We start from the raw sequence: 24,712 nt of genomic DNA on the forward strand, positions 1-24,712 counted from the left end.
AGAACAACTATTGAAATTCTATCTAAGTCCTGTAAAAGGGAGGTGATTAGAGCACATGGCTTTGTAACATGGAATTTCGCTGGTCCTTTCTGGTTGCACCCTACTCTGGATTCCTTAGTTGCTCCAGTTTCCAGTAACTGAGATGTCACATGAATATGAACTGCAATAAGTAGATTATCTATTATATACAATTGCCAGAAATTACAGAATTTGTGAATTTATTTCTGGTTTGGTCTCCAGTGTCTTACAAACATTCATTGTATGGAGAAATTATTTATTTAATAATTATTGGATTCCTCTAAGGCACACAGCGGTCTCCACCTTGAATGGTCCCACAGGTCGTGTGTGTCTTTATCAGTGAATAATGCATTAATTACAGGTATTTGTGTTTGACCCCAAGGTCACAGGTACATATCCCAATGGATCAATATAGCTTGTTCACCCTCAAGAGAGTGATAAAAATGAGCACCATTCAGTTGTTTTTTGTTGTTGTTGCAGATTTATATAGCGCAAACTCGACCCGAAAGGTATTGGAGCGCTTCACATGAGCACCGGTTACATTACACAAGGACACGTTTATTTTTTTGGTGGGCACGGGGAGATTAAGTGATTTGCCCACAATCACAGGATGTGGACACGACCCAGAGGATCGAACCTTGGTTTCCCAGCTCCAAAGTCGGCAGTCTAGCTGTCAGACCACATCCTCTAACAAACATGTTTACTAGGTTTATGTACCCTGTAGTAAAGACACACTACAGGAAGATAGGGTTACGTAGAATTTATTAAGTGACTATCATCAGGTGCTCCCAGCTGGGCGGCATATCGTCTCACAACATTCCAAAGCTGCCTCCAGGCTGACAGCTCGGGCAAAACCATCTGGGGGAAAGGGGAGGGGGGGAACGTCGGGGAGGGAGAAACCATTTCTAAGTTACAACACATCTTCCTCCCTAGGGGAACGGGAGAGGAGAGGAAAGAGACGGACTGGGGGAACAGTGAAATACAGTAACCAGTGGTCCGCCCAGCGGACTCTTTCCTAGGTCAAGATATAGGTAACTGATGCAAGGCTAACCTACTCTAACACGAGAGCTCACCTCATGCTATACTGCCTGTGCCAGGACGGGGTGGTCCTTTTCCTGTGACTTTCCCTTCGCTGCCCCAGTTCCAGCCCTCTGTCGCCCGACTCTGCTATATCCTCCCCTAACAAATCTCTCTTGGTAGTGACAGGGACAACCCTATCTTGACTCCACACTCTACCATCCTGCATCACTACTACATTGCTCTTGACCTCCCTTATCCTCTCTGGGGCGTAGAACCTGTCCTCACTTTTCCCCACTCTGTCTGGCCTCCTGATGTACACCCACTGTCCTCTACTGAGGTTCTTTTCTTTAGCACCCGACTTCCTGTCGTACCACTCTTTGTACTTGTCTTGCTTGTCTTCAATTCTCCTCTTCATATCCTCCGGATCTACTTCGAGATGACTTTCTCTCCCCATCCACTGTGGGGACAGCTTTGATCCTGCCTTTCTTCCTCTCATTAGCTCGAAAGGTGAGCGTCCTGTGGTGGAGTTGGGGGTGGTATGGTAGGCCCATAAAGTTTCCATTACAGCATCTTCCATGTTTTTTCCTGACTTTCCTGCCAGCTTGATGCTCTCCTTCAGTAAGCGGTTCGCCCTTTCCACTTTGCCGTTAGCCTTGGGACAGTACAACGGCGTGCGGATATGGGAAATAGAACAGTCTTTTAAGAATTCCTTCATTTCATCCTTGATCAGCTGGACCCTGTTGTCCGTTATTAACGTTGCGGGGATCCCCTCTATCGAGAACACTTCTTTCAGGAAACGTATCAAGGACTTTGTGTTGATGTTCACTACAATTTTGTGAGTTATCCAGTTGGAATAGTAGTCTATCAATACCAATAGATACACATCTTGTGAGCCTCTTCCATGAATGGGTCCCGTGATATCAAATCCCAGTTTTTTCCATGGAGCCAACGGTACTTCCACTGGAATCAAAGGAGAACGCTTGGTTACTTTAGACTTGTCACTAATGCTGCATGCGTAACAATCTCGTACCTTCTCCTCCATCTCTCGGTCCATCTCCGGGAACCAATAGTCTGCTCTTAATCTAGATTTGCACAAGCTTCTGCCCAGATGACCTTCATGGGCTAAGGTGATGACCTGCTGCCTCACTCCCTCAGGTGGAACCAGTTTTCCCGACTTCATGACAAAATTCGCCTCTACTGAGAGATCATCTTTTACATTCCAATACGGTTGGATTTCCCTTTCCAACTCTTTGCACTTCTGTGGCAACCCATGACTATGTACTTCTTCACTTTCCTCAATGTCTCATCTTTTTCCATATGGTTCTCCCAATCTTCCTTCGTCACAGCTGCTACACTTATCTCCAAGATGGTGTCCTCCACCTTTTCCTCATCAGTTTCGCTGTGAACCGGAGCCCTTGAGAGGAAATCCTCCACTCTGTTCTGTTGTCCTGGTATGTATACTGCTCGAAAATTATATCCCTGTAGGCCCAAGACCCACTTAGCAATGCGCGGGGTCATTTCCTCCATATTCTTCTTGGTGAACAGAGGAACCAACGGCTTGTGGTCCGTATGCACCTCGAATGGTACTCCCCACACGTAGAACTTGAAGTGTTTGATGGCCCAGTATGCAGCAAGTGCCTCCTTTTCTACTGTAGAATAGTTTGCTTCCGGGGAAGTAAGAGTTCTTGATGCGAAAGCAATTACCTTTACTTGCTTCTCTTCTCTCTGCGATAGGGTTGCTCCTATTCCCCTGTTGCTGGCATCGGTGGTTATTATTATTTATTTTTCCTGATCAAATTTGCCAATGAAGGGTGCCTGAATAATGGCATTTTTTATGTCTCTGAACGCCTTTTCTTGCTTCTCACCCCACTCGAAAATGCTGTCTTTCTTCACCAATTCTCTCAAAGCATGAGTTCTGATAGCAAAGTCTTTAATGAACTTCGCCATGTACTCTGCCAGACCCAGAAATGACAACAATTCCTCTTTGTTAGTTGGCGTAGGTGCATCTCTGACGGCATTGACCAAATCACATTTCGGTTTGATCCCTTCTTCGGATATGGTATGGCCCAAGTAATCCACTGAGCTCACACCCAATTTACATTTGCTCAACCTGGTGGTGAACCCTACTTCCTTCAGCCTCCTTAGCACACCTTTTAAGTTCTCGCTATGTTCCTCCTCATTTGAGCCATAGATAAGTATGTCATCCTGGAAGCACATTGTTTTTCTGCATTCCCTGAGGATGTGCTGCATCACACGCTGGAAGGCCGCTGCCGCCGACGCCAAGCCGAACGGCATCCGTAGAAATTTGAAATTGCCAAACGGAGTTGTGAACGCTGTCAGAGACTGTGACTCGGGGTGTAGCTCTATCTGATAGTAGGCCGAGGACAAATCCAGCACACTAAAGAATCTGGCCCCCTGTATGGTACTCAACATCTCTCCAATTCTCGGGACGGGGTACCGGTCTATCAGAATGTTGGCATTCAAGTCTCTTAGGTCTACACACAACCTTATGTTCTTTCCTCCATCCTTGGTCGTGCCAACCAAGAAGAGGTCTCTATTTCCTTGATAACCCCTTGGCTGACCAATTTGTCCAAATCGATTTTCAAAGGCTCTTTCATTCGTAGGGGAATGGAACGTGTTTTGTGTATAGCTGGCACTGCCCCTTCTTTGAGTGTTATTCTGTGCATATAGTTCTTTAGCATCCCCCAGCTTTTCACTAAACACCTCCTTGAACTCCTGGGTGAGATCTTCTGCAACACTGGGGGGTTCTACTAATAGCAATTGTTCACTGTTGTTAGGGTCTAGCTTGATTCCTAGTTCCTTCTGATGTTTCCAACCCAAAAGATTAGAACCTCTCATGGAGACATACACTTTTCCTACCGTGTGCCTATCTTTAAAAGTTATTCTCATCTTTGTCATACCCTCTAGCGGTATACGCTCCTTGAAGTATCCTACTGGATTTATGTCAGCTTCCTCTAGCACCACTCCTCGTCCTGCAAACTTCTCTTCAAAAACTCCCTCTTGTCTATAAGTGTGTACGGAGAGCATGAATCAGCAAAAACAACACTTTTTTCCCCATCCAAAGTAATTTCACATTTAGGATATTCATTACATTCATTTTCCTCATCATCCCCCACCTGGAATATATAAGTTTTCTCTCTCCCATCCTCAATTTCTTCATTTTCCACCATATGTACTGTTGGGTTGAAATTCTTACACACTTTAGAAAAATGCCCCCTTTTGTTGCATTTCCTACACAGAGTATCCCTGGCAGGACACTTCCAGTTGTTTGCTAGGTGACTTGGGCTACCACATTTGTAACAAAATAATCCCTGCGGGTTGTTGCGCTGACTAACCTTAGCCTTCTCTCCTACTTTACAAATAGTCTCCCCATCGTGTGCCCCTCTGCTCTCAATTTGTTCCCTTATGGCTCCCTCATGTATTTTCATCTCTTTCATACACATGGCGGTGTGCTCTAACCCTTTAGCTATACTCAATGCCTCTCCCAGGTCAGGATTCCTAGTAAGAAGTTCCTCTTGTATCCTTGAGTCATTCGTGCACCTCACAATCTGGTCTCTTATCATAGAGTCAGTCAACGCCCCGAATTCACACGTAGCAGATAAACCCTTCAGCACCGCTACATAATTTGTGGCTTTTTCATCTTTCTTTTGGGCCCTTATGTAGAATTTGTGCCTCTCCAACACAACATTTAGTTTAACTTTAAAATGTTCTTCCAGTTTCATTAAGGTATACTCATAGACATTTACCCCTTCAACTTCCTCTTGTTCATCATCTACTTGCCTACCAGTTATGTCCTCAAAAACTTTTCTCCCATGTATGCCTAAATTATGCAACAAAATATGTTGTTTCCTCACATTGTTATAATTACCTCCTCCTATTGCTATAAGATAGGACTTGAAAATCCCTTCCCATCTTTTCCATAGTATTTCCGGCTCCCCCAGCTCATTTAGGAAAGGTGGGGGCTGGCTCATTCCTGCACCTGCCATGGCCATCCACCAGATGAACCTCTGATACTCTACACTGATAAATAAAAGTAAACCTGTGGCTGGAGGAAGAGGGGAAAAGGGATTCAGTACTTTAGGTCAATGGATAAAATTTTATATGGGCACTAAACATCAATAAATGAATGTGTGTTACCACCACCCCGAAAAACGAGCATATCAAAGTAAGAACTTAATACTGGCTTTCACATCACTTTGCTGAGGAAACAATACGAGTCCTCTTTCTGTCTCTTCGTTTCCCACTGTCCTTAGTTCTGGGCGGGAACTTCCTGTGGTGAGCGTCGTCGCCTCCCAGAGCCTCGCCGAGAAGAACACAGTTCCGCTACGCTTAGATGCTCCTTGCACTGTGCCCCCCGAACCGCCGTGAAGAGACAGAGATAGAAGGTAGACTGCTTCTGACAAATCCTGTCTTCGACGGGACGGAGACTGAGGTAAAAACGCGCCCCTCTGGCACTGCTCACACGGCCACGCTCAGCTCCACCTCGCTAGCGCTGACTGCTGCCGTTTTCTCCTCACAAGCTCACCGCCTGCCCCTCCTCACAGAAACGGTAACGGAGCCACCGCCATAGCAAGCCTGAACGTCTCTCAGCACACCACAGCTCACCTTAATCAAGTCCTTTCAGGAGCGGTAGCAGAACCTCCTACAGGCGAACAAGAACCACTCGCGGCGCATCGCGCTGCCGGCACCGGCTCCCGCTCAACTAGCGGCCCACACTGTGGTCTTGCCTGGGTTTCCGCTTACTTCTTCAATTCTCTCGTTTCCTGTTAGTAAGCCAGAAGGTGGTGTCGAGACGCGATGCTGTATTGAAACGCTGCTGTGATGCCGGGGGAGGTTTCTCACATGGGGTAAGTTGATCTACGTTGCCAGCTCTGCCGTCCCAGTATCAATTGCTCCAGGGGGGTGCACCACGCTGACCTTGGCTCAGCTCCTTGACCCTCGTCGCCAGAAAGTGTAGTAAAGACACACTACACGAAGATAGGGTTACGTAGAATTTATTAAGTGACTATCATCGGGTGCTCCCAGCTGGGCGGCATATCGTCTCACAACATTCCAAAGCTGCCTCCAGGCTGACAGCTCGGGCAAAACCATCTGGGGGAAAGGGGAGGGGGGGAACGTCGGGGAGGGAGAAACCATTTCTAAGTTACAACATACCCCTTGGGGTAAATGTATGCTTTATAGATAAACGTCATATGATACTATGTTATTTATCTGTTGTGCATGAAGAAACATGATGAAGGTCTGAGGACAAATGCTCCAGAAACGTTCCTCTCTGCCAGACTGTTTGACGGGCGGCTGAGCCTGACTGGTCTGTTAGAGGTACCATCTGCCTCAATGCAGCCGAAACCTTGACATCTATATAGAGTTGAGGAGTACTGATATTTTTTTACCTTGTCTCATGTCTTTCAGCTCATGATCTCATAAATCTGTGAGATTAGAAGTGTCCACAGAGCGGAGAGTGCGTGTGTTGACTGGATAATGGACTGTGTGTGAGTGTGAAGTGAAATGTAAAATGCATTTTGGATGATAACTGGGGCAGTTGAGTTTTCGATGCAGTGGTGGAAGTTGACTGTGGAGGTCAGAACAGGAAGACGTGTTTTCAGTTGCTCTTGTTTATTTATTTATTTATAAAGTTTTATATAGCGTGAACTTGATCCCGAATGTAAATGTAAATGTATTTGAGCTTGTAAAGCGCACTGCTACCCGTCCGTAGGTTTCCTGGCGCTGTATAACTCTGGGGAACCCGTTCTGGCTTTCCCTGTGGGATGGTCCCTGCTGGGAGTCCCCAAGGTGGAGCCAGGCATCCCCGGAATTGATGGGGCCGTTGTGGAGATTAGGCAAGCTAATGCCCAGAGTTGCCGAGTGGAACCCCTGATTAGAGTAAGCACCGAAGCGAGAATTATCGAGTCCGCTGACCCAAGTCCACGACCCTGCCGCGTCGGGAATTGAACCCTGGTCCCGGGCCGACTTCTGCTCCCGGGTCTGCCGCCTCTAACCAGTGAGCCACACCACTCCACTAAGGAAGGATATCAGAGCGCTTTACAGTTAGAGGGAGAGGAAGGAAAAAGATCACAACAAGACTAAAATGGTGAAACAATATGCATAGAAACATATGGTGCAAACATGACAGATCCTATTTAATTCAGGATTAATGCAGAGTGGGCTAGTCAATGATAAGATGACATCAATGGAGTGATGATACATAATGATGTAAGGGGGCGAATACAATTGTAACAAACAGAATTATTAGCCAATGCTGTAGTATTTACAGAGCGATTGGGGTCCATCGTGTTAAGGTAAGAACTTATTCATGAGGAATCTTTTTGCTTCCACTTTGAAGGCAACCTTGGAGGAGATTCTACGAATTTCCAGTGGAAGAGAGTTCCAAATTTTGGTGCAGCGCCAGAGAAGGCTCGTTGGCATGTTCTCTTTTTGCGGAAGATCTGAGGTTTCAAGAGGAGGGAGTTAGCACTCCTAGACGGTCTACCCCCTCCTGATAGTACTAGTTTTTGCGCAAGGTAGTTGGGGGTTTTGAAGTGGAGGGCTTTGTGGGATAGGCAGGCAATCTTCAGTTGAATTCTAGCTTCAAAGGGCAGCCAGTTTGAAGATTTTAAGACCGGGGAGATGTGGGCATTTCGCTTGGTGTTCGTGATCAATCTGGCCGCCGCGTTCAGTGAAGCCTATAGGGGGGCCAGAGTGTATTTGGGGAGGCCACATAACGTAGCACTGCCATAGTCCAACTTCGGAAGAACGATCGCTTGGACCACTTGCTTGAAGTCAGATTGAGCTAGGAAGGGTTTGAGATTCCTGAGTGTTCTCAACAAGTGGTTAGCACCCTTGCACACATTGCTAATATGGGTCTTCATATTCAGATGCTTGTCCAGGGTGATTCCTAGAGATTTAGCTGAATCAATAATGCGGGGGAGCAGTTGAAAGCGTCGAGTTGGTTCATCCAGAGGTCTATTTTAGGAGTGTGTTTCAGGGGAGAAATGAAGAGGAATTCTGTTTTGGATGTATTTAACAGGAGGTGGTTCTCCATTAACCAGTTTTGGGTAGTCAGTGGGGTAGAGTTGAGTGAAGTGATGTCATCCGGGGAGGAGATTTTCAGATAGAGTTGGGTGTCGTCTGCATACATGTGGAAGCGAATGTCCAATGATGTTAGAACATTAGCTAAGGGTTCAAGGAAAGAAATGAAGAGAATGGGAGATAGGGAGGACCTTGGGGAACCCCCATGTTGACTGGGGATGGCAGGGGATGTTATTGAACCCTTGCACTTCCAGTAAACTGTAGACAGGCTTTACCTTTGAATAATAATAATAATAACAATAATAATAATAATAAAGGGTTTATGAAGCGCATGGTGACGCCTTCTTGGCGTGTCCCCGCGCTATGGAGATGAGAAAAGTGCAGTGAAGATAAGCTCCTCTCTATAGCTTGTAGAGGTGGGTTTTTAAAAGTTTTCTAAACTTAGCTTCAGTTTCAACTATCCTAAGGCCAACAGGAAGACGATTCCAGTTATTGGCTGCTAGCACTCTGAAAGATCTGCCTCCCAGTTTAGCCTTTTTTACACGGGGAATCCTTAGTAGGCCAGTGCCCTTAGAGCGAAGCGCCCTATTTGGCTCATAGATGTGGACAAGATCCTGAAGATACTGCGGAGCCCTGTGGCACATTAGGAGTGCTTTAAACAAGATTCTCTTCCTGATCGGGAGCCAGTGCAAAGCAGCAAGAGCAGGTTTAGATGCAGCTCTTTTGGGGAGTTTTAGGACCAGACGTGCTGCAGTATTTTGGAGTACCTGCAGACGTCCCAGGCTTTTTTCAGTCGTGCCTAGAAATAGCACATTACCATAGTCTATGGGGGAGGTTACCAAGGCTTGAGTCATGGTCCGTCTGGCCTCCAACGGAAGTAGATCCAGGGTGCGGTTGAGAGTTTTTAGCACCCCAAAGCATTTTCCCACTAATCTATGAATGTGACCATCATAGGAAAGTTTGGGATCGACCCATATACCCAGAATTTTTGCCTCTTTACAGGGGCTGGGTATAGGGCCTAGGCAAGTAGTGGTAGATTTATCACTCTTCAGCATAACAGAGGTTATATCTTCTAACAAGTCATTCCTAGCTCCACAAAGCGAGCTCTGTGTACCAAAGATCTAAACAGGTCATTTTATACGTTTTATTCTCTCTCCTCAACAGAATTTTGTTTTTAGAAGTTGCTGTCTCAATTCTGGAAGCCTGGTGTGATGTCAGTCTGCGAGCTGGGCACACCCATCCCTACATATGGTAACAGCAGGAAATAAAACACGGGTAAATCTACCTATCTTGCTTGTCTCAAGGATGAACTTGCAAAAGGGGACAGTCCTGGTCCCAGCGAGCCCTGGGTCTATGTATACTCGTATACATACTGTGAATGTATTCTGGGCATGATTGTCCTGTATGTCTGAAGTATGTGCCCTGTAAGGTGAGCTGCCATGGTGGACAGAAGAAAGGGCAGGGAATGCTGGACAGCCACCCTCCTTGCAGCTTTCAGTAGCCAGGCCTTGATATAACTTGCAGTTTGCACTGGTGGTGAGGTTAAGTCTATTATTAAATGTCTTCTTTAAAGAACATGCCTAGACAAAAGCAATTAGAAAGAAGATGTGGTGGTTAGATGCAGATGTCCAAGGAGATCAGGCAGTTATAGGACCCACATACAGCTACAATTTAGCTTGATCCTACACATGAACTCCGTTGCAGGTCTGCCAGGCGTCACACATACCATGTGACACTAACACAATCTGCACTGATCCTGGCAACCATATAGAGCAGTGATTTATGCACATACTTTCAATATGTTTATAGCTAACAGTCTTGGGGAGATTTAAGTCATCCTTATAGAGCACTGAAGGAATGAATCTGCCAGACCAAGGAAGGAACACATCTGCAGACGAATGTTCTTAAACTGCACTTTCTGTTACTGTACTCTTAATCAGTTCAGTTCGGCTTGCTCAAGAAAATGAGAAACTATTTGGAATAGATTTATTGTGGGCTTGGCTCTTCCCAGAGTCGTTTTAGTCTCTCATCTCAAGCTAGCCTCTTCTTCTTCGTGTATCATTCCACCTCCTATAGAGTGCTTGCATTTCAATCCATGAGGGACTAACTTACGTCTGAAAAACTCCACAGTTATCACGCATTCAATGTTTTATCTCACACCTGTACTGCACACAGGAAATAATTCGTTTTTTAACTGCGGTGTTTTTTTTATGTTTATGGCTGGAGTCGAGTGCGAGTTATTACCACCCAACCACCTTAATACCATTGTCACTACAACCACCACAAACGCATTTGTGTATCCCTGTGCTTGCATTCTTTACCATTCATTGGCTTTGGCCATTCTTGTTGTTCATGTGCATGATCAGCTCAGTTTTGTCACAGGTCAGCTGATATTTAAAGGCAGAGCCTCAAAGAACAAAACTCTGCAGGTAATAGGCGGCATAATATTCTCAATTTACAGGGTACTATAGAAAAAGCTAAATGAGTTCTTGTTTATAAAGGTTTTCGCTTCATGCAAGAATGGTGTTAGTTACTTTGAAATGGAAAACGTTGACATGATATTTGTTTGGTGACAACCCTTGCTACGGTGCCCGCGCAGGAGTTTTTTTTCCAAACAGACTTTAATACCTTGGGTATGAAAGTAGGAAAAGGAGTATTAAACAGGGTCTTCAAAAGGAGGACTAGGCTTAATTTAAATAACAATTTAAATAAACTGTTGAGGGCTAAATGGACAATAGCAGGCCTACAGGGAAGGTATTTGAAAGAGTACCAACAATAGGACACACGAACAGTTGCAGCCATTAGTAAAAAAAAAAAAAAAATGTGTTTAAAAAAGATTTACAAACAAACAGAAAGCAACAACACTTAAGTTATTCGTTGTCGCGAGTAAGTAGATCATTAAATCTTGTTTTTGTATTTTGCATTCTGGCACTTGTGGCTAAGCATTTTCAACAGAATAAAACAAATTAAAGCTCAGAATACACTAAGACAAAACAGCACTGGTTGACATACTCACATTTTTCACAGGGTAAGTTGAGCTCCTCCTTGTGAGGATGGAGTACATAACATCAAGTTGCGCGTTTGATTACAGCACATTTTTCCCTGCTCCACAGAACTAACCGTCTAAATTTCACCTTGATCAGTTCATTATCCCAGGTCAGGTGTTAGTAGTTGATGCAATCATTTTTTTCTTTTGCAGTCTAGTACTTGCAGTTTGGAAATATGTATTACTTACAAAACAACAACAAAAAGGCCTTTGAATGTAAAAGAAAAAGAGGGCTGGTGATCTGAGCATTGAGCTACTATGCAATAAAATGTCACTCAGTGTGTCACTCGAGTTACACACAAGTAACACATAGACACACTTAAAACATCAAAGCATCACACATGCAGGCAGGTAATTTGGCAGCTATGTGGTGTTACGAAGTAGACGGTCCAAAACCTCTCAGCAACAGAATGGTAAGCGGGCCAGGCTTGGTGGCTTTATTTGGCGGTTGCATGTACCAATAGATACAGGCTCCCTTCCAAGGATGACATGGCCCGCGTATACATGCTTCGGGTGTGGCATATATTTGTTTTTCTGAGACTGTACACCAATCGTGGCCCAGGGTGCGACTAGTTCCAGGACGTCGATTCCTTTCTTGATTTTCAGTAGATGATGACCGCAATCCGTTGCCAAGGACAATGTGTGATATCAAAGGCCTAACTGGCAAATCTTCATTTCATTAGTCAAAATGGTTGGATGCAAGGCACTATATAACGAGGAGGTTCTGGGTCATCCAGTTTATAACCAGAAATTTGCTTAACAAATATTGGCTGTATATCCAAGAAATGGGATCTTGCAGCAATCCAATTGTTTCTGACTGAGTTCATCAAGAGGTCAATTGCATTACAAGTGACACAAATCATGGTGCACTTTAAGGGCTAAATCCTTAAGAGGGTTGGAGGAACGCCAGGATATCCAACCGGTCTAGGGGGAAGTCAGTGAGTTAGTGTACATTTGTATAGGACACACATCAAAACAAATCTGCTTCAACACTGGTTATCACATAGAAACACATCATGCCTCCAATGGTTATTTAGTTGGCTGTCATGCATAAAATAGCGGGATGCTATAAGAACTCTAGCACACCAAAAAAAGAGGATGAAAGACAACACATGGGGGCACTTAACTGCTTATCCTCTGGAATGCATGGATTCTGCCAAAATATAATAAATGCCACCCCTCACAAGAGATCGGCAGCCCTGCCTGCTGCTACCTTGCTAGGAGATGCTAATGTCTTCGGTGTGTTTGCAGATTTCAGCATAATCCAGATACATTGATTGTTTGACTTAACTTATTGTGAAAACTTCTAGCAATCTAGTAAAGGTGTGGCAAGTATTGAATGGGACACAGTACCCAATCATGAGGCACGCAAACCAGAATTAACCAAACCTTGATGTGTCGTTCTAATATTTTTCTTTGTGAAGCCTTGAAGGCCAAATGCTAAAAAAGAATGAGAAATACCTGTTGGCATATCTTCGTTATAAGTAATCTTTTGTAACAAATTTTGACCTACTTTATAGATATACATTTTATCCATAGGCAGTACTTGCTAAATACATTATGTAAATGTATGTGTGCATAAATGTCATCCAATGTCATTTTGTTTTTTAAAACGACAAACAGAATGCATATATAAACACATATCACACATAATCACTAAAAACGTGTATTAGGGGGTGTTTATGGTTGTCTCATAATGTCAGTAAATACCCACCAATAAAAAGAAAAAAACACAAACATTCACCGAAGAGCTTTAGTTGAAGTGACATGCAGGTTTAAATCTAAAATCTTAAACCCATTGACAAATCCCCACTTACGGTGAGCTACGTCAATGCACTGATCGTGATCTCACTGTCATTTATCACTGGTGCCCCAGGGTCACTGTATTTCGATAAGTAAGGTTTCTCCTTTTAAGCACTCGACTCACTTAGGGTAGCGAGGGCTAGCAGTCATGGCTTACTCTACGAGGCGGGACGGGTTACAAACTGGAGGTACAATATGACAGAGTAAAACAACACTCAAGAACTTCAGAGGACAAACAGTGCTAGAACTCCCATGAAGAATAGGATCTTAGATACAGACAGGGACTGTAGGTCTGTTACATCTAAGACACACAAACTAAATAAAAACAGAAGGTGCTAGAGATATGACATATGCATAGCGGTGAAATTCAAGGAGATAGATGTTCAATTAACATGGCTGCCAGAGATCTTGCAGCCACAGGTCACAGTACATTGTGCACAAGGACGGAGTGGGTATATACATGTTAGAAACTCAACTAGTCTTCAAGTCTCTGCAAAGAGACTTGGGACCCTTTGCTGGATTGGACTTCGTGCTACTAGGACCTTTGCTCTTCGCAGGGGAAGCCGCCGGGGAATCTGTGGAGCTGCTGTGTTGACAGAGGAGTGTTGGGGTATCTGCTCAGGGCTGCGAGCGTTCTGCAGGGACTACATCTCCCAGTAGTCCCTGCCTGGCCAATTTAGATCACCTGGCCCGCTCTCCCTGTTAGCCCCGCCCCCTGTGCACAGATCGTGCAAAAGAGACTCCCTGCCTCTTACTAGTGGGACCCTTTGCTGGATTGGACTTCGTGCTACTAGGACCTTTGCTCTTGGACTCCTGGTTCTGGGCTGCTGACCTGCTTCTACACTACTGCTTGCCGGACCCGCTTCGCAGGGGAAGCCGCCAGGGAATCTGTGGAGCTGCTGTGTTGACAGAGGAGTGTTGGGGCATCTGCTCAGGGCTGCGAGCGTTCTGCAGGGACTACATCTCCCAGTAGTCCCTGCCTGGCCAATTTAGATCACCTGGCCCGCTCTCCCCATTAGCCCCGCCCTCTGTGCATCACACTTAACCTATAATAGTGGTCTCTACTTCTGCTGTGCGGGAGCGTCCCGGGAGAAGCCCGGGACAAGGGCGGGATCGTCTGTGGCCGTCCGTGGTCGGGCGAGGTTGGGTTGGGCCATTCCCCCTGGTTAATTTTGTACACATTATTATTGGTGTTAGTATAATTCTTTTATTGTCATAGTACTAATTAAAACTGCAATGCCTCTACGCTCCGGTAAGGAACGTACAGTACAATTGCAGACTGCTAAGGGGGTGGTTTCAGGTCCATTAGACGCATTCATTACTCGAGCTACTGGGATCTTAGAAAAAGAGATAGCGATGGCCGAGAAAAGGCTTTCTATTGACTTAGTTAGTGGGAAGCGTTCCTCTCTGGGTAGGTTGGCACTAATACCCAGCCCCATTGCACAAGCCCCGAGTAACAGTCTACATTTGGTTACAGCAGAGGTGCACCGCGAGGGGGAAGGGGAGGGCATCCCACCCTCCGTGGGGGAAACTGATTCGTATCTGGATGATACCCAAGACAGCAGGGGAATTGGAAATGAAAATGAAAGTGTGCTCTTGGCCAGTAATTCTGAGTCGGACCCACTGGGGGACGAGGACCTGTTGAGAATTGTACCTCGCAAAAGGAAAAGGCGTTTGGGCCATCAGGGGGGGGGGAGCTTTCAAGATTTCAAAGACCATTGATCTGGCCCACACTAGCGCCCCAAACCCCGAGGCCCTTCCTACTCTCTGTCCTGCCCTGGTACCAATAGATCCCTCCCATATCCCCTTTGGTTCCTCTGACCCATGTCCAATTTGTTTTAGTAGTGATGAAAGCTTATTGGTAAAAATGGAGGCTATGATCAAAACTCTTTTACTTCCTGTACTTGAGAGAACAAGGTTGATGACCTCTAAACTGGATGTACTTGAGTCCATTGTAAATACTAATACTGGTTTACTACATAAGTTTACTAGCCCCAAAAATGCCGCGGGGAATCCTTGTTCCTCTACGATCAATACAAAGGGCCAGAAAATTGCACCAACTGGTAAAACTGTAACCTCCGTGACCACTGGCTTAGCATCAAATTATCCTGACCCTAAAACAAATAAAGATTCAGTGGCGGGGGGATCCTCTAGGGTTAAGGATTGTACTCCGGTTGTAGGCTCTTTGTTGCAGGTGTCAAAGAAAGCCACCTCCAAATCTAATCCCCAACGAACACCGGCGTTACGGCCGCAAGACCGTGCAAAGGGTGCTCCTAGTACATCGTCCCAGTCCACCACAGGGCAGGCAGCTAAAGTGAGCATGAATTCTACCACCCCCTTAGGGAAACCTAACAAGCGGGCTCACCCTCGCACAGACCTACCCCCTGAAGCAACCCGGCATACGATAGTTTTAACTGGTGTAGCACAACTTAGGGAGGGTGCCAACGAATCCTATGGGGACCTTCATAACAAAGTGGTATTCTGGTTAAACAAAAATCGCCCCCTTCCCCCATCATCCGTGACTGAAATCTTGTTTGTGAGGAGAGTTGAATGGGTGGGTCACGGCAGTAAGGACTTAGAGGGGGATTGTATCATTATATCTTTTAAAGATCCCTGGGTGGTAGATTTCTTACGTAGGGAAGCAAGGTTTGCAAGATTGGGGGATGTGCAGACCTTAGGCCTTGACTATTTTTATCCAAGACGATTCTGTGAGTTTCCTCCGAGACATCTACCCTCAAGATTGCCAGTCAGGAGGCACCAAGCTGATAGAACACCCTACCTCCCGCAGTACCCATTATTGTTTAACCGCTTTGAGCCCCTCTCTGGCCTGGAGGCCATTGATTGACTCTACCCGGTTGCAGGGAATGAAAAGGTTATGAGGAATCGGGTGAGCGAGGAAGACGGAGCTGGTTTGGAGATGCCACAGGGGGTTGTTGGGAAAGAGAGAATGGAGGTGCTGGATCCAGGGAAGAAATCTGAAATACTTACAGGGGGTGTGATAGAAGGTGCAGGTGGGGTGGGGTTCGAGCAGGGGGACACTAGCAAGGTGGTAGTGGCTCGAGATGCGACTAAGGTGGAGAGTCATCAAGTGAGCTTAGTTGCACCCATGGCAGTGGACCGGAGTGGGCCATGTAGCGTAACAACAATACAGGAAACACTTAAATTAGCTTCTTGGAATGTGGCAGGGATTAAGGGGCGGATGGATTCTGAGGATTGGTTAGAATATATTGATACATTTGATGTTTTATTATTTCAAGAAACCTGGGCACCGGATCCAATTTATAGGGCTGGGTTTTTAAATTTTTACAAACCAGCTATAAGGGGCAGTAAAGGTCGGGCATCAGGAGGGCTCGTGACATGGGTTAAGCAGGCAATGGGATACCATCCAACTGAAATATTTGCGGATCACCCAGATCTCTTGGGCATTAAATTAAGCAAGGATGGCTACCAGGATCTTATAGTCATCAACATCTATGCACGCGGCCAACCGGGTGGCCGTTGCCCTAGCATTGTAGACTTTGTGGACATATATCTCGAAGGGTTAGGGAGAGACAAGATATTTGTTCTAGCTGGGGATTTCAACTGTACTTTTGAGCCCCTCTATGTTGTAGGGGATAATTGGGGGTTAGCAGAGGATGTGGTTTGGAAGATCCCAGAACTGTCCGTTGATAAAATCACAAAAGGAACTGAGGCAGCTCTACATTGGATGGGCTTGTGCCTGAATTGGGGGCTAAGAGCTACAAATGGCCGTACTGCCTCTGATCAGGGAGGCAATTCCACCTTTGACAATGGGCTAAGGAAAAGCCGTATAGATTACATCTTGTTGAAGATGGAATATTGGCCACTTCTGATAGATATGGAGGTAGTACCCCGCCCTGAAAGCGATCATAATCCTTTGTCACTTAGTCTGAGACTTCCGGGTACATGTGGAAGGATTCCACCAGTTGTTCACTCGACAGGGGACACTATCCTGACCAACGATAGAAGAAGGCTTAAATGGACAAGGATTGTGGGGGAAGAGTCTATTCTGGATAGCATTACGAATGTGGTTTCCAAGACTGCTAACGACATTTCAACCCTTGTTACCATTAGGGGTGATATTGATAATATTTGTGAACTCCATGAACAATGCTTCGCCCAGCTCAAGGTCCTTCTAACGCTGCCGCCAACCAAAGGCACCCTAAAGGTGCATACCTCCCGGCAGAAATGGTACAACAAGCAATGTAGGGAGGCCCATAGAAGATTAGTGAAAGCAGTTAAGTCCAGGATTTTGAGTGACATAAAGGAAACTAGGGCACAGTATAAAAAAATCCAGTGGAAAGCAAAAAGAGAGTGGGAAGATAATTATTGGTCTGACCTTCTGCATGCCTGCACTTCCAATAACCAGATTAAGTTCTGGGAAACTGTAAAGTGGGGCAGAAATCCCGACTCCCATTTACCTACTAACCATGTATCCGCAGAAGCCTGGGTGGAGTTCTACTCTGGTCAATTCAAGGATTTGAATTTAGAATCCACTACAGGTTTACCTAGGTCACAAACTATGTTTGTCCATACAGAAGAGCTGACTTTTACAGAACACTAAAAACTGGTCACTGCTTCTGGCTCCGCTAGTTTAACAGGAAGGTTCCTGACTTTTAAGTTGGATCCCTTCCTAGAGAACTATTGGGACATTATCACTAGGCCACTTGACAAGAAACTTTACCATCAGTTTAGTGTGGGATCCTTGCCCTTGAATTCGTTCACTAAAAACTGGTCTAATGGAGCGAGCGAATATTGCTCTTGGTGCCCGGGACACAAGGAGAGTGTGGGTCATCTTCTATTTGCCTGTCCGATTTATCAAGCCCCCCGAAGTAAATGGATAAAACCCCTTTGCAAGCGACTTAAATACAAAGGGTGCACTGAGGCTATTTGGGCACTTAGAACTAACACCTCTGATGTAATTGTTGTGAGCGTAGCCAAATTCTTGGGGTGGGCTTGGGTGATTAGAACGAGAAGTAAGCAGAAATGATTAAGATCCTGTCTCTTTTTTTAATTCCAATCTTTTTTAATTTCTAGGTCAGGTTTGTCTTTGTATTGTTAGGCTGTTTAATTGTAATTTTAAAACAATGTTATACTCTATATGTATGAATTTCATGAAATTCGAATCTGTATACAGTAATTGAAGCTATAATCGTGTTTGCTGTAACACCAACTCTTATAATAATTTGTATGTCTACAACTTCACGTTTTTAAAAAAATATGTCTTTTATGATTTTATTATCGAAATAAAGACTTTAAAACCTGAAACCTGACTTGGGACAATAAACCAAGGTTATCCACAACAACATCTCCTTGGTATAAGAAACGTCTGGGGCCAGTATATAAGAAGTGGCTGATCTCTGTCAATCTTTTTAAATTGGGACAATCTCAATAGGGAATTACGGGACCCAGGAAATCAACATTAGGATTTAGGTTCTTCCCTCAACAGAGAATTAAATCAGGTTAACTTCAGAAATGAAAGGGTTAGATACATGTTTAAATCAATTCCAAAATCGCAACTAAAGTAGTAAAATTGTTCTGAGGCAAAGAGAAAGCACAGTTTCCCTCTTGGGCATGGTGGATGTATGTACAGAGACGTCTGTAGGGACAGTGCATAAGAGGCGTAGACAATATATATTTTTCAATTACACTTTAAGTTGAGGAGGGACTTGTTACTGGTCTATTTAAGTAACATCTTCAGTTGAAAACAAACAGTCAATGGGCCTTAGAGCACTAGACAGCAAGGAGAAAGATAATTTGCAGCATCTTCACTACAATCTCCAAAAGGACACCGACAAGTCCACGAACACGTTTCCTAACTCATCACAGAACTCCATCCATTTGAGGAGCATGGCATTCAAACTATAGAGTACATGAAACATGTACTTTGCCAAATATCAGAGGTGTCCAAAGCAGCTGTGATCAGATGTGGCTAAAACGCACATGGTCAGAATCAGAGGCATGCAAAATGTACTTGGCTAGAATTAGATGAGGCCAGATATTTTAGGACCACAATCAGATGGGCCCAAAATTTGCTGCATCAAAATTGGTCTGACCTAATCCTCTCTGTGCCGCAATCAGTCCCTGCTAGATTCTTCTGGGTAATGATTGGTCCCTTCAAGATGCCTCTACTACAGGTTCTTACTGAAAGTAGGGCCTCAAAAGCTAGGCCACTCAAGGTAAGGATCGGTCATAGCCAAGCCACATTACACCAGAATCCATTGCAGTCAAACATGCATAACCAGAATCTGAGGTTGAAACGCATTACCCAGCACCAGAATTGGAAAATGCAAAAGCATCTAGGGACAAAATTCTGATATGGCCAAACAGGGTCACAATTAATCGTATTTGCTGGATCAAAATCAGTCCTAGCGGGTTGGGCTCCTCTATGCCACAATTGGTTCCAACCAGGCACTTCTGGATAGAACTCTTCTTGACCCAAAGGCCTGGGGCATGATGGGTAGGGTATTACCATGCACAGTTGTGCAAATGCAGTGGACTATCAATGCCAATTATGCAAAATGTTTTAATGCAAACTTGAGACAATCAACGTACCAATTTACAAAACAAGGCAACTTCACTTCACAATATTAATCACGAACTAAAATTCCTGACTGTAACTAGCCCTGATGAGTTTACCAGGTAGCTTTGACTACACGTTATGTACCATCTACATCCTGGTATTACCAAGCGCTTTAAATGGGCAGGTACCGTCAGGTACTGCGTACATGAACCTCTTGAATTTGAAAAAGACAGAATACCAGGAATTCTTAGCAGGGATACGTTTCTTTTCAAGGGAGAGTACCTACATACCTGAGAATCAAACAAGTACTGTGGGATAGTGTTATGTTATGTTAAGGGGATTTTGTATAGCGCACTGTCACCGGAGGTATCATGGCGCTGAAAGGGTGCTGAGGAAACAGAGGGAATTTAGCGGGATTGTGGGAAAAGCCAGGTTTTTAGTGATTTGCGAAATTGAATGAGAGTACCGGAAGTCCTAACTGAGAGGGGAAGAGAGTTCCAAAGTTTGGGGCCGAGAAAGGCAAATCTTCGACCCCCAGATCTACAGAGTTTGAAAGGAGGGACCACCAGAAGATGTAAGTGAAGTGATCTAAGGTTACGTGAGGGACAGTAGGGGCAGATAAGGGATTTCAGAAAGGCGGGACAGGAACCAGAGAGAGATTTGAAAATAAGACAGCCAACCTTGAAGGCAGCCCTTAGGCTAACCGGGAGCCAATGTAGCTTGATAAGGAGGGGTTTGGCGGACTGCCACTTCAGAATCCCGAGGGCCAGTCTCGCCGCCTGGTTTTGAATGACTTGCAACCTATTGATGGAGCATTTGGGCAAGCCGTGATAGATGGAATTTGAAAAATCCAGGCGGGAGAGAACAAGGGCCATGATGACTTGAAGCAAGGCATCGGGAGTAAGAAGGTAGGCCACCTTCCTGATCCTGCGCAGTTGGAACATGCAGGAGGAAACCACTGTCCCCACCTGCGGCCCCAGAGAGAGCCCAGCGTCAATAGTGACCCCGAGGCTTTTCACCGAGGTTACCGGGGAGGGAGGAGAGCCAAGCTCTGTCGGCCAGAAATGTGGACCCCAGTGGACGGCGCTCTTACCCGGCAGGAGGAGCTCCGTCTTACCGGGGTTCAATTTCAGCTGGTTCTGACACATCCACTGAAAGATATGGGACATGACTGCCTGAAAAGTAGGAATAGAAGAGGGAGAGTTAAGAGAGAAAATGAGTTGTAGGTCGTCCGCGTAATTGAAGACGCGGACGTCCCACTGCCTCAGAGAAGAGAGAAGAGGGCGAAGATAGAGATTGAAAAGAAGAGGGGATAGAGAGGAGCCCTGAGGGACCCCACAAGGCAGATGTTCCATAGGGGCCCTAAATGTACCTAGGCTGAGGGACTGGGATCTCCCCATAAGGAAAGATTTCACCCAGGCCAGCGCCAGGCCCTGGATGCCGGCCTGTTCGTCACGGTGGAGAAGGATGTTATGGTCCACCGTGTCGAAAGCGGCCGACAGATCTAATAAAACCAGGGCCTGGGAGGTACCCTTGTCAGCTCCGTCTCTCAAGGTGTCTAGGACAGCCAGGATCACAGCCTCCGTAGAATGACCAGGGCGGAAGCCGGCCTGGTTGGCCTCGAGAAAGATGGAACTCTCGATGAACCCCGAGAGACAGGCAGTGACATGGGCTTCCAAGATTTTTGAGAAAAAAGGTAAGAGAGAGATAGGACGATAGTTTGCCGGGACGGCAGGGTCGGCTCCAGGCTTCTTCAACAGAGGCACTAGAACGGCCTCCTTGAAGGAGCTGGGTACCGTCCCGGAAAGAAGAGAAGAATTGAGCAGAGGAAGGATACAGTCGGGTAGAGAATGGCAGATGTCGCTAAGTATGGAAGGTGGACAGTGGTCGTCAGGGGAGCCAGACTTGATCCGGGCAGCCAGGTTGGCTAGAGATCTAGCGTCTAGTGGGGGAAGCTGGGTGATAGAGAAAGCATTATGAGGGGGTGTGATGGGAACAGCATCCAATGAAGTGACCGGGATAGTGCCCTTAATCAAAACAATCTTCTGTAAAAAAAAAGGTGCTAAGTGCATTGCAAGATTCCTGGGTAGGGGCCTGGGACAAAAGCGTTCTGGCGTCAGACGTGAACTCGTCCAGAACTCTAAAGATCTCCTTCGACTTACAGGGAGCTGACAGGATACGCTCGGAGACATAGGCTTTCTTGGCTGCAGAGATAGCAGATTTGTACCTATTACGAGCTGCCACATAGATATCTCTACTTGACAGGCAGTAGTCTCTTCTCCATCTGCGTTCGAATTGACGAAGTTCTAACTGTAAAGTTTTGAGGAGTGGAGTAAACCATTTATGAGAATGGTTATGACGAGAGTGAGGGAACTTGATTAGTGGGGCAAAGATATCGCTGGCTGATATGAGCCAGTTAGAGACTTGCCCATCTAGCTCATTAATGTCAGGGTTATTGGGGGGAGGCGGACGAGTGTGAGACAGATGAGTTAACAGTTTGGAAGAGTCGACGGCCTTCCACTTACGAGCCATGCCACCCTCCCGCGAAGGGATCCTGACCTGACCAGCCATCGAGATGGTGGTATCGATAAGGCGGTGGTCCGACCACACGCAAGGTGTAATAAGCGGGTGGGAGGGCTTCACCCCATAGACCCAGATATGATCAAGTATATGGCCACCACTATGGGTGGGGGAGGTGACTAGCTGGCTGAAGTTCAGGCTCGAGAGACCTTCAAACAATTCGAGGGCGTGGGGGCCAGCGTCCCTGTGCTGAAACCAATAATTAAAGTCCCCAGCAATAACTATGCGAGGAGAGGAGGTAGCAATGCTAGCAAGCTGCTCAATAAACAGTGCGGGGAAAGAGGGCATGGATTGTGGGGGGCGGTAAAGTACCATAAAGGTAACAGCGCCCACCTCAGTTCCAAGACTGAAGACAAGATTATCTACATCGGGAAAAATCATGGAAGTGGGGGTGATAACCTGAATATCCTTACGTATTACCGCCGCGACCCCTCCTCCAGGGCGACCCCCATGGCGGTTGGTGTTAAGCAGGCAGTAGTCAGGAGGTAATGCTGCCAGTATGTCCGGGAGGGAGTCGTCCGTAAGCCAGGTCTCAGAAAGTAGAAGAACGTCAGGTCTTTCAGTCGTAAGTAGATGGAAAATATCAGTTTGATGCCTGACTAAAGAACGAGTGTTCAAATATAGTAGGCGGATCTGCGACTCAGGAATAGTGAGGGAAGTGGGAGGAGTGAGTGGGCCAAGGTGGGGGGGTAGATTACCAGTGATTCCTAAAGTAGTGATCCGCGTCCAGGTGTCAAACGATAGGGGGCAGTCAGCAGCTCGAAGGTGCATCAGGGCGTAATGGCATCTCTGTATTTCATTTTCAAGCACTGCAGAGAGCAGAGTCAAGAATCACAGTCAAACCAGGACCACCATCTACCTTCTGACTGTATAAGTGTTTGTGGTATTTGTATTCCACAAACCTAGCCGAAAGGCAATGGACTGCTTCAAAGGCAAAGATACAGTCAACGTGTGATTGGAGGAGTAGCATAGTTCTAATAGTGGACGTGGACAGTTACTGCGCCATGATGTGGTGTTCTTTTTCTCCTGAACTGGAGCAGTGTGAAGGCGTTAGTGATGGCTACTGGATATCGTTCTAGACCATGGGTGCATAGCAGGAGAAATCTGATTACCTTTTATTTTCCATTTTTCACTCGATCTCAAGTTTGAAGCTGTGCTGGCCAGAGATGTGCCAAGAGTCACTGCAGGTGGTGAGCTTGTCAGCCAGATTTGCGGGGGTGTTGGAATAGAAACGTCCATTTTTTTAATGGCCTCTGAGCTGATGTCTAAACACTGGAAGTAGGACTATAAAAGAGATGAGACATTGGGGGGATCGATCTCAGCCCCCCCGGATCACACAGCGAGATCAAGTGGGACGCCAGGATTAGAAATCGACTCTATATTGTCCCATGTAACTCTAACTTCCCTTGCCTCTCCACCATCCATAAGTGCAGCTTGACATTACTCGGTATATCTCAGGGCGGTCTTCAGCCTACACAATCCATTCAATGAATTACACCCCCTCACACCACGCAGCAGCTGCTGTTGCCCCTACAGAACCTGAGACACCCCAGTATTTGTTTTGGGGTTAGTAAACGGAATCACTGCCTGAGGTTTAGTCCCGGTATTATTCTGGGAGAAAACTACTTTTTGGTTTAAACAGTATACAGACTTGAAGTAACCAGACATATGACTACTGCTCTGTTCACTTGATAAATGAAAAAGATCAATAAAATTTGCATTCTAAATACAGGGGTACTGAACTATTTTTAAACCGAGTGTTCCAAGCGCCCAATCTCCGCTCCTCTCCCGCCCCCACGTACAAAAAAAATAACCCCCCTGCACATCTGTTTTCACTCAGAGCGCTGCTCCTTTCTCTCCTCACACACGCACTACACAGCTCTATTTCCTTTCCAAAAGAAGGAAGCAGAAAAAAAATTAAATGAGAAAAGAGGCAAGCTGAATCCTTAAATTGTGCAAAAAAAACTACATAAATCAGGATGTTTCAGCCCCCTCTCTGTCGCCCTTACGGACTGTCCGGCTGCAAACAAGCGGGCAGAACTGGAAGTTTCTCCCCTCACCTGGGTCTGTCGAGGCGCCGGTGATGACGAGCAGGCAGAGGGCGCCGAGGAGCGTGCCCCATGGGGGCGGGGTGTGGGGGCGCCGCCGGAGGTGCATGCCCGTGGAGAAATCTGGCGGGTGGCGGGGGCTGTGTCGGCTGTCCTTCGCCCCCGTTCTTGCCCGGCAGTCTGCTTCTCGGGATGGAGGGCTGGAAGGAGGAGGAGAGGCCGAGATGAAGAGTGTGCGTGTGTGAAGTAAATGCCAAAGATCCAGGGGAGGGGCAGACGTTGCATCAGCAGGGGCAGCCCCCCCCCCCTGACTTGGTGGGCTGGACCCGGGGGGAGGAGGGAGAGACGGCGGAAAAAAGGCTGAATTCTTCCCAAAACTTTCCCTCCTCCTTTGTGGTCTCCTGGCGTGAGGAGGTGGGGTTCTTAAATGGGCATACTTCGGACCAACGTGTAATCTTGGGTGAGGGTCAACCTCTGCTCTTCATTCTGTGTACTTAAGTGCGAGCCGGTTTACAGTCTACTGTGCTTTCGGAAAGCGATGTGGCCTAGCGGTTGGAGCTGCAGACTTTAGCAAGGGGGGAACTAGGTTCGACTCCTGGCATCCCCTCA

At 46.2% G+C, this 24,712-nt stretch overlaps 1 protein-coding gene across 1 annotated transcript in view; it reads right to left on the reverse strand.

The window, feature by feature from the left end:
* Positions 1-24,388, reverse strand: part of MRC2 (mannose receptor C-type 2) — a 545,797-nt gene extending 521,409 nt beyond the window's left edge. Inside the window, 2 exon segments of the mRNA XM_078645096.1 lie at positions 24,116-24,271; positions 24,274-24,388. Of these exon segments, the coding sequence (XP_078501222.1) occupies positions 24,116-24,271; positions 24,274-24,388 (271 nt within the window).
* Positions 24,389-24,712: the final 324 nt, after the last annotated feature.

Source organism: Lissotriton helveticus, chromosome 5_1, assembly GCF_964261635.1.
Source record: "Lissotriton helveticus chromosome 5_1, aLisHel1.1, whole genome shotgun sequence".
In the NCBI taxonomy this organism is placed as follows: domain Eukaryota; kingdom Metazoa; phylum Chordata; class Amphibia; order Caudata; family Salamandridae; genus Lissotriton; species Lissotriton helveticus.